Below are 10,664 nucleotides of genomic sequence, written 5' to 3' on the forward strand. Positions count from 1 at the left end.
GGGAAAAGAATACGCATACCGCATCACATTTAAATGTAAACTATTGTCCCTGCTTTCAAAAAGCTACTGATTCCAAGGTTTGATCCACAGCAGTCTCGGAAGATTTATGAAAAAGGTGACACGATATTTAATCCTCGTGCTGATAACATTTCACAATGTAAAAACATAACTAGTAAATGACTTAATGAAAGAATACATAAACAGGAAACAGGAAATAACGTCTTCAGAATCCCTCTCTGAGTTGATATTATTTTATAATGATATATTATTGTTATTATTACTATGACCCAACACCAACCTAATTCACTTCACTTGGGCCGGGATCCAATCAAGTGTGGTTTGTCAGCCAGTGTTACTGTGTCGCACTGCTGAAAATGCCCCTTTAAAAAAAAGGCCTTTTCTCCCCTTCTCTCTCCTCTCAAGAGTTCTTATTCACGGTAAAGATGTCGACTCGAGCCTAAATGACTCTGAACAGTTAAGGCTACGCGCTTGTCGACAACGCGCCTTTGGAATCCAGGGATATCGTCATAAAACACACACGACACACCAGGGTTTGGGTCAATTTCATTTCAATTCAGGAAGTAAACTGAAATTGGAACTTCAGCTTACTTCCTGAATTGACTTAGTTGAAATGGAATTGTCCCCAATTTACACACATGTAGGGAACACAAACAGGTAAATGTTTCACAGTACAACAGAGTACGACAAGAGAATCAGGCCTATTTTTACTGAGATTAAATATATAAACACATTTAGATGAGTTTTGCCTCTTCATAAACCACTGGAGGTTTAAGTGAAGGGAAGTGAACTTGGCTCCAGGGTGAAGTTTACTCTAGGTACAGCTTCCCCAGACCTGACCTTAACCATTGGTGGAGAAAATGCTAAACTGATCCAAGATCAGTGTCTAGAGGGCAACTCCATGAGCCAGATTACGACAGGTTTTTATTGCACGCGACGACAGTAGTAGCCGAGGACCTTGCATTTTTCACACAGGTGCTGTGGGTGCTCCTTGCTCTGGTCTGAAACATCTAACCCATCAGGTTTCTCCAGAGGTCTCTACACAGAGAAACACAGGTAACATTAAGCTGTTTAAAACACAGAGAAACACAGAGAAACACAGGTCACATTAAGCTGTTTAAAACACAGAGAAACACAGGTAACATTAAGCTGTTTAAAACACAGAGAAACACAGGTCACATTAAGCTGTTTAAAACACAGGTAACATTAAGCTGTTTAAAACACAGAGAAACACAGGTCACGTTAAGCTGTTTAAAACAGAGAAACACTGGTCACATTAAGCTGTTTAAAACACAGGTAACACACTTTACATTAAGATATTTACAACACAGTAGACCTGGCCACTATTTATAGGGTTTACAAAGGGCTTCATAAGTAGACCTGGCCACTATTTATAAGGTTTACAAAGGGCTTCATAAGTAGACCTGGCCACTATTTATAGGGTTTACAAAGGGCTTCATAAGTAGACCTGGCCACTATCTATAGGGTTTACAAAGGGCTTCATAAGTAGACCTGGCCACTATTTATAGGGTTTACAAAGGGCTTCATAAGTAGACCTGGCCACTATTTATAGGGTTTACAAAGGGCTTCATAATTAGACCTGGCCACTATTTATAGGGTTTACAAAGGGCTTCATAAGTAGACCTGGCCACTATTTTAGGGTTTAGGGTTTACTAAAGGGCTTCATAAGTAGACCTGGCCACTATTTATAGGGTTTACAAAGGGCTTCATAAGTAGACCTGGCCACTATTTATAGGGTTTACAAAGGGCTTTATAAGTAGACCTGGCCACTATCTATAGGGTTTACAAAGGCCACTATTTATAGGGTTTCATAAGTAGACCTGGCCACTATCTAGGGTTTAGGGTTTAGACCTGGCCACTAAAGGGCTTCATAAGTAGACCTGGCCACTATCTATAGGGTTTACAAAGGGCTAGACCTGGCCACTATCTATAGGGTTTACAAAGGGATAAGTAGACCTGGCCACTATTTATAGGGTTTACAAAGGGCTTCATAAGTAGACCTGGCCACTATTTAGGGTTTAGGGTTAGACCTGGCCACTATTTAAGGGTTTACAAAGGGCTTCATAGGGCTTCATACACCTGGCCACTATTTATAGGGTTTACAAAGGGCTTCATAAGTAGACCTGGCCACTATTTATAGGGTTTACAAAGGGCTTCATAAGTAGACCTGGCCACTATTTATAGGGTTTACAAAGGGCTTCATAAGTAGTCTATAAAGTGCTAAGTATTAGTTTATAAAGTGCTAAGTATTAGTTTATAAAGTGCTAGTATTAGTTTATAAAGTGCTAAGTATTAGTTTATAAAGTGCTAAGTATTAGTTTATAAAGTGCTAAGTATTAGTTTATAAAGCGCTAAGTATTAGTTTATAAAGCTAAGTATTACATTTACATTTACATTTAAGTATTTAGTTTATAGTGCTATGTATTATGACATCCATGGGACAGTCACTTAACAATAGTGCATCTAAAACTAAGGGATTACTTAACCTATCCTAGGTATTCCTTAAATAGGTGGGGTTTCAGGTGTCTCCGGAAGGTGGTGATTGATTCGTGAGGGAGTTTGTTCCACCATTAGTTTTGACTGTTTAAGCGCTAAGTATTAGTTTATAAGCTATGTATTAGTTTATAAAGCGCTAAGTATTAGTTTATAAAGCGCTATGTATTAGTTTATAAAGCGCTAAGTATTAGTTTATAAAGCGCTAAGTATTAGTTTATAAAGCGCTAAGTATTAGTTTATAGTGCTATGTATTAGTTTATAAAGCGCTAAGTATTAGTTTATAAAGTGCTAAGTATTAGTTTATAAAGCACTAAGTATTAGTTTATATGTCAGTAATAAACAGTTCAGTTACACAATCTGTTTAAATAATGAGCTATGTCCTTGAGCCAATAGAACAGACGGATGGAAGAACGTCATGGTAACCTGGTCCTTGAGCCAATAGGACAGTCTGATGGAGGAATGTCATGGTAACCTTGTCCTTGAGCCAATACAACAGTAGGATGGAGGAATGTCATGGTAGCCTGCTCTCATATGTAGGCCTATATGCAAGACAGCACAAACAGATCTGAGACCAGGCTTATATCATGGATACTAAATGAAAATGTTACTATTCACCTGCTTCTGAGGGTAAACGTTGATGTGGCACTTGATGCATTCTTGTCCCATGTTGGCCCAGGAGTTTCCGCTCATCCACATCCTCTTGCATTTAGGGCACTTGTATTCCCCGAAACATCTCTTCTTGCCCTGATATGGGGTCAGGCCTTCCCCTTTAGGCCGAGCCTGGAGACAAAGCAAATGGAAGAAAATATTTTACAATGAGTTGTGCATTTATATCTGCATCTTGAACTGGCAATTCATCAGATAAATCAGCAAATGGTGATTTTGTATTTATTGTAGTATATTGAGTGAATACTAAGTCTCTGTACACAGCAGGTTTTCTACATCCAGGCATTTGGCAGACACAATTAGTACTTAAAAAAACACAAGTAGTACTTAAAAAACACAAGTAGTTCTTAAAAAACACAAGTAGTACTTAAAAAACACAAGTAGTACTTAAAAAAACACAAGTAGTACTTAAAATAACACAAGTAGTACTTAAGAAAACACAAGTAGTACTTAAAAAAACACAAGTAGTACTTAAAAAAACACAAGTAGTACTTAAAAAAACACAAGTAGTACTTAAAAAAACACAAGTAGTACTTTAAAAAAACACAAGTAGTTCTTAAAAAACACAAGTAGTACTTAAAAAAACACAAGTAGTACTTAAAAAAACACAAGTAGTACTTAAAATAACACAAGTAGTACTTAAGAAAACACAAGTAGTACTTAAAAAAACACAAGTAGTACTTAAAAAAACACAAGTAGTACTTAAAAACTAAAACAGCGTAAAAACTACAAGCGACAGGTCCTGACTCTCGGTCCACATATATAGAGATATACTGTACATTACAAACGACAGGTCCTGACTCTCGGTCCACATATATAGAGATATATTGTACATTACAAACGACAGGTCCTGACTCTCGGTCCACATATATAGAGATATATTGTACATTACAAACGACAGGTCCTGACTCTAGGTCCACATATATAGAGATATACTTTACATTACAAATGACAGGTCCTGACTCTAGGTCCACATATATAGAGATATATTGTACATTACAAACGACAGGTCCTGACTCTAGGTCCACATATATAGAGATATACTGTTCATTACAAACGACAGGTCCTGACTCTAGGTCCACATATATAGAGATATACTGTTCATTACAAACGACAGGTCCTGACTCTAGGTCCACATATATAGAGATATACTTTACATTACTTGCCCAAATTCTCAACGCTCACCCAGCTGTATGTAACACAGTGCCTTCAGAAAGTACACACTATGAGTACAGCTATGAGTCTTTCTGGGTAAGACTAAGAGCTTTGAGTCTTTCTGGGTAAGTCTCTAAGAGCTGTCCACGCCTGGATTGCGCAATACTTGCCCATTTATTAAATTATTCAAGCTCAAATCGGTTGTTGATCGTTGCTAGACAACCATTTTCAAGTCTCGCCATAGATTTTAAAGTAGATTTAAGCCAACTGTAACTCAACAACTCAGGAACATTCCCTTTGTTCTCGGTAAGCAATTCCAGTGTAGATTTACCCATGTACTTTATGTTATTGTCCTGTTGAAAGGTGAATTCCCCTCCATGTGTTCGTTGGAAAACAAGACTGAACCAGGTTTTCCTCTCGGATTTTGCCTGTGTGCTTAGCCACCCTCAGATTACCATAACAGACTGTTATATTGAACGTGAGGATCCTCTCCACCAAGCTGCTGTACACCCTCTCCAGAACATTCTGGCACAACCCAAACCCCTTTCATTTCCTGATTTTAAGAGCAGGCGTTGGCTTGCTTTAAAAAAAAAATACAGTCTGCATTCTCTGTACAACTCAGCCTGTTATCAATTTGTGTCCCTCTTTATTTAAAACACTGGTTGGGAGAGTGGTTGGGACGTTGGTAAATTGTTGCCATTGATGATCAGCTCCTTTGTCTTTTCCACATTGATGTGAAGGGCACTTTCTTTTGGGGTGTTTCTATAGGCCACCAAGTGCTAACAGTCAGTATCTAAATATTATGTGTGAAATGCTTGATAGTGTATGTGATGTAAACAGAGAGGTCTACTTTCTTGGGGACATGAATATTGACTGGTTTTCATCAAGCTGTCTGCTCAAGAGGAAGCTTCTCACTGTAACCAGTGACTGTAATCTGGTTCAGGCCTTTAATCAACCTACCAGGGTGTTTACAAACACTACAGGAACAACATCATCCACATGTATTGATCTCATTTTTACTAATAATGTAGAGCTTTATTCTATAGCTGTTTTCGTACCCATTGGATGCAGTGATCACAATATAGTGGCTATGTCCAGGAAAGCCACTGGGGTTAGAGGTCTGGGACTGGGGTTAGAGAGGAGGTCTGGTACTGGGGTTAGAGAGGTCTGGGACTGGGGTTAGAGAGGAGGTCTGGTACTGGGGTTAGAGAGGTCTGGGACTGGGGTTAGAGAGGAGGTCTGGTACTGGGGTTAGAGAGGAGGTCTGGTACTGGGGTTAGAGAGGAGGTCTGGGACTGGGGTTAGAGAGGAGGTCTGGTACTGGGGTTAGAGAGGTCTGGGACTGGGGTTAGAGAGGAGGTCTGGTACTGGGGTTAGAGAGGTCTGGGACTGGGGTTAGAGAGGAGGTCTGGTACTGGGGTTAGAGAGGAGGTCTGGTACTGGGGTTAGAGAGGAGGTCTGGGACTGGGGTTAGAGAGGAGGTCTGGTACTGGGGTTAGAGAGGTCTGGGACTGGGGTTAGAGAGGAGGTCTGGTACTGGGGTTAGAGAGGTCTGGGACTGGGGTTAGAGAGGAGGTCTGGTACTGGGGTTAGAGAGGTCTGGGACTGGGGTTAGAGAGGAGGTCTGGTACTGGGGTTAGAGAGGAGGTCTGGTACTGGGGTTAGAGAGGAGGTCTGGTACTGGGGTTAGAGAGGAGGTCTGGGACTGGGGTTAGAGAGGAGGTCTGGTACTGGGGTTAGAGAGGAGGTCTGGTACTGGGGTTAGAGAGGTCTGGGACTGGGGTTAGAGAGGAGGTCTGGTACTGGGGTTAGAGAGGAGGTCTGGTACTGGGGTTAGAGAGGTCTGGGACTGGGGTTAGAGAGGAGGTCTGGTACTGGGGTTAGAGAGGAGGTCTGGTACTGGGGTTAGAGAGGAGGTCTGGTACTGGGGTTAGAGAGGAGGTCTGGTACTGGGGTTAGAGAGATCTGGGACTGGGGTTAGAGAGGAGGTCTGGTACTGGGGTTAGAGAGGAGGTCTGGTACTGGGGTTAGAGAGGAGGTCTGGTACTGGGGTTAGAGAGGAGGTCTGGTACTGGGGTTAGAGAGGAGGTCTGGTACTGGGGTTAGAGAGGAGGTCTGGTACTGGGGTTAGAGAGGAGGTGTGTGGATTTGTGTGTCGGATGTGATTAATAAGGAGCATCCAGATGCTGCAGTTGATGAATTTATGAAATTGTTTCTTCCGATTATTGATAAACCTGAACCTGACTGTTAGAACTGTTAAGGCTCCGTGGATTGATGAGGAATTTAAAAACTGTGTGGTTGAAAGAGATGAGGCAAAAGGAAGTGGCTAATACTGTAAGTCTGGTTGCACATCTGACCGGCTGACTTACTGGACATTGAGAAATGCTGTGACTGAACTCAACACAAAGACGAAGAAACTGTATTATGGAGCCAAGATCACTGTTATAAAGAACAATGGAAAAACACTTTGGAGTACTTTAAATGAAATTATGGGCAGAAATATATATATATTTTTTTTCACCTTTATTTAACCAGGTAGGCTAGTTGAGAACAAGTTCTCATTTACGACTGCGACCTGGCCAAGATAAAGCATAGCAGTGTGAACAGACAACACAGAGTTACACATGGAGTAAACAATTAACAAGTCAATAACACAGTAGGAAAAAAAGGGGAGTCTATATACATTGTGTGCAAAAGGCATGAGGAGGTAGACGAATAATTACAATTTTGGCAGCGAACGGTTGAAAAGCATGCATTTGTTAATGATCAATAATGACAAACCTCCTGACATTGACAACTTAGATGGAAAGATGGAAAGCTACTGAGGATGGTAGCTGACTCTATGGCCACTCCTACTGACTCTATAGCCACTCCTACTGAGGATGGTAGCTGACTCTATAGCCACTCCTACTGGCTCTATAGCCACTCCTACTGAGGATGGTAGCTGACTCTATAGCCACTCCTACTGAGGATGGTAGCTGACTCTATGGCCACTCCTACTGGCTCTATAGCCACTCCTACTGAGGATGGTAGCTGACTCTATAGCCATTTCTACTGAGGATGGCAGCTGACTCTATAGTCACTCCTACTGAGGATGGTAGCTGACTCTATAGCCACTCCAACTGAGGATGGTAGCTGACTCTATAGCCACTCCTATCTGTCATATCTTTAATCTGAGCCTAGAGGAAAGTCTTTGTCCTCAGGCCTGGAGGGGAGCCAAAGTCATTCCGCTACCTAAGAATGGTAAAGTGGACTTTACTGGTTTTAACAGCCGACCTATCAGCTTGCTGCCAACTTTTAGCAAATTATTGGAAAAAATTGTTTGACCAAATACAATGCTATTTCTCTGTAAGCAAATTAACAACAGACTTTCGGCATGCTTATAGAGAAGGGCACTCAACATGTACTGCGCTGACACAAATGACTGATGATTGGTTGAAAGAAATTGATAATAAGAAGATTGTGGGAGCTGTACTGTTAGATTTCAGTGCAGCCGTTGATATCATTGACCATACCCTGTTATTGAGAAAACATATATGTTATTGCTTTTCAACCATAACGTGGATTTAGAGCGATCTATCTAATAGAACTCGAAGGGAATTCTTTAATGGAAGCTTCTCTAATGTCAAACATGTCAAATGTGGTGCACCGCAGGGCAGCTCTCTAGGCCCTCTACTCTTTTCTATTTTTACCAATGACCCGCCACTGGCATTAAACAAAGCATATGTGTGTCCATGTATGCTGATGATTCAACCAAATACGCATCAGCAACCACAGCTAATGAAGTCACTGAAACCCTTAACAAGGAGTTGCAGTCTGTTTTGGGATGGGTGGCCAGTAATAAACTGGTCCTGAACATCTCTAAAACTAAGAGCATTGTATTTGTTAAAAATCATTTCCTAAGTTCTAGACCTCAGCTGAATCTGGAAATGAATGGTGTGGCTGTTGAACATGTTGAGGAGACTAAATTACTTGCCGTTATTTTAGATTGTAAACTGTCATGGTCAAAACCTATAGATTTAATGGTTGTAAAGATGGGGAGAGGTCTGTCCATAATAAAGAGATACTCTGCTTTTTTGACACCACACTCCAAAAAGAAAATCTATTTTGGTCTAATCTTGATTATGGTCCAATTGTGTGGTCTAAGGAAAGATCTGGCCCAGAACAGAGCAACACGTAATAAGGAAGAATGGAGATCAATGTGGTGATTATGATCAGGAAGAATGGAGATCAACGTAGTGATTGTGATCAGGAAGAATGGAGATCAACGTGGTGATTGTGATCAGGAAGAATGGAGATCAACGTAGTGATTGTGATCAGGAAGAATGGAGATCAACGTAGTGATTGTGATTAGGAAGAATGGAGATCAATGTGGTGATTGACCTCCTCTCTAACAACCAGTACCAGACCTCCTCTCTAACCCCAGTACCAGACCTCCTCTCTAACCCCAGTACCAGACCTCCTCTCTAACCCCAGTCCCAGACCTCCTCTCTAACCCCAGTACCAGACCTCCTCTCTAACCCCAGTACCAGACCTCCTCTCTAACCCCAGTCCCAGACCTCTCTAACCCCAGTACCAGACCTCCTCTCTAACCCCAGTACCAGACCTCCCCTCTAACCCCAGTACCAGACCTCCTCTCTAACCCCCCAGTACCAGACCTCCTCTCTAACCCTAGTACCAGACCTCCTCTCTAACCACAGTACCAGACCTCCTCTCTAACCCCAGTACCAGACCTCCTCTCTAACCCCAGTCCCAGACCTCCTCTCTAACCCCAGTACCAGACCTCCTCTCTAACCCCAGTACCAGACCTCCTCTCTAACCCCAGTACCAGACCTCCTCTCTAACCCCAGTACCAGACCTCCTCTCTAACCCCAGTACCAGACCTCCTCTCTAACCCCAGTACCAGACCTCCTCTCTAACCCCAGTACCAGACCTCCTCTCTAACCCCAGTACCAGACCTCCTCTCTAACCCCAGTACCAGACCTCCTCTCTAACCCCAGTACCAGACCTCCTCTCTAACCCCAGTACCAGACCTCCTCTAACCCCAGTCCAACCCCAGTACCAGACCTCCTCTCTAACCCCAGTACCAGACCTCCTCTCTAACCCCAGTACCAGACCTCCTCTCTAACCCCAGTACCAGACCTCCTCTCTAACCCCAGTACCAGACCTCCTCTCTAACCCCAGTACCAGACCTCCTCTCTAACCCCAGTACCAGACCTCCTCTCTAACCCCAGTACCAGACCTCCTCTCTAACCCCAGTACCAGACCTCCTCTCTAACCCCAGTACCAGACCTCCTCTCTAACCCCAGTACCAGACCTCCTCTCTAACCCCAGTACCAGACCTCCTCTCTAACCCCAGTACCAGACCTCCTCTCTAACCCCAGTACCAGACCTCCTCTCTAACCCCAGTACCAGACCTCCTCTCTAACCCCAGTACCAGACCTCCTCTCTAACCCCTACCAGACCTCCTCTCTAACCCCAGTACCAGACCTCCTCTCTAACCCCAGTACCAGACCTCCTCTCTAACCCCAGTACCAGACCTCCTCTCTAACCCCAGTACCAGACCTCCTCTCTAACCCCAGTACCAGACCTCCTCTCTAACCCCAGTACCAGACCTCCTCTCTAACCCCAGTACCAGACCTCCTCTCTAACCCCAGTACCAGACCTCCTCTCTAACCCCAGTACCAGACCTCCTCTCTAACCCCAGTACCAGACCTCAACTCTCTAACCCCAGTACCAGACCTCCTCTCTAACCCCAGTACCAGACCTCCTCTCTAACCCCAGTACCAGACCTCCTCTCTAACCCCAGTACCAGACCTCCTCTCTAACCCCAGTACCAGACCTCCTCTCTAACCCTAGTCATTGTTCATGGTTCCAATGAATCCTTTACATTTGTACCCGTTTAGGGGTTGGTTGCATATTTAAGCACCTGGACCACAGTGGCTGTAGAGGGACATGCTGTACATGATGTCACAGCTCTGTATGTGTTTTGACTGACAGCTGTTCTGAACTAGATCGCTGTGAGTGACAAGAAGATGTCCCCTCATCCCTCCAGATGACTGGGAAACTGTTGAACATGTTGTCTGAGTGAAGGGGAACTACTGTAAATCGAGAGGAGAAACTGTTGTCTGAGTGAAGGGGAACTACTGTAAATCGAGAGGAGAAACTGTTGTCTGAGTGAAGGGGAACTACTGTAAATCGAGAGGAGAAACTGTTGAAACTCTCTACCCTGCACAGCCAGTGTGACGGCCCTGAATTTTTCTGAACCGTCTCAGTGCAGCTCCTTCCAATAGGGCGCTTTCCCTTTA

At 43.2% G+C, this 10,664-nt stretch overlaps 1 protein-coding gene across 1 annotated transcript in view; it reads right to left on the minus strand.

The window, feature by feature from the left end:
* Nucleotides 1–10,664, minus strand: part of LOC124039403 (zinc finger CCHC domain-containing protein 24-like) — a 40,851-nt gene continuing 30,187 nt past the window's right edge. Inside the window, exons 3-4 of the mRNA XM_046355367.1 lie at nucleotides 3,151–3,315; nucleotides 1–1,056 (exon numbers count right to left, since the gene is read on the minus strand). Of these exons, the coding sequence (XP_046211323.1) occupies nucleotides 943–1,056; nucleotides 3,151–3,315 (279 nt within the window). The 3' untranslated portion in view covers nucleotides 1–942. The remainder of the gene's footprint in view (nucleotides 1,057–3,150; nucleotides 3,316–10,664) is intronic.

Source organism: Oncorhynchus gorbuscha, linkage group LG07 (genome assembly GCF_021184085.1).
Source record: "Oncorhynchus gorbuscha isolate QuinsamMale2020 ecotype Even-year linkage group LG07, OgorEven_v1.0, whole genome shotgun sequence".
Taxonomy (NCBI): domain Eukaryota; kingdom Metazoa; phylum Chordata; class Actinopteri; order Salmoniformes; family Salmonidae; genus Oncorhynchus; species Oncorhynchus gorbuscha.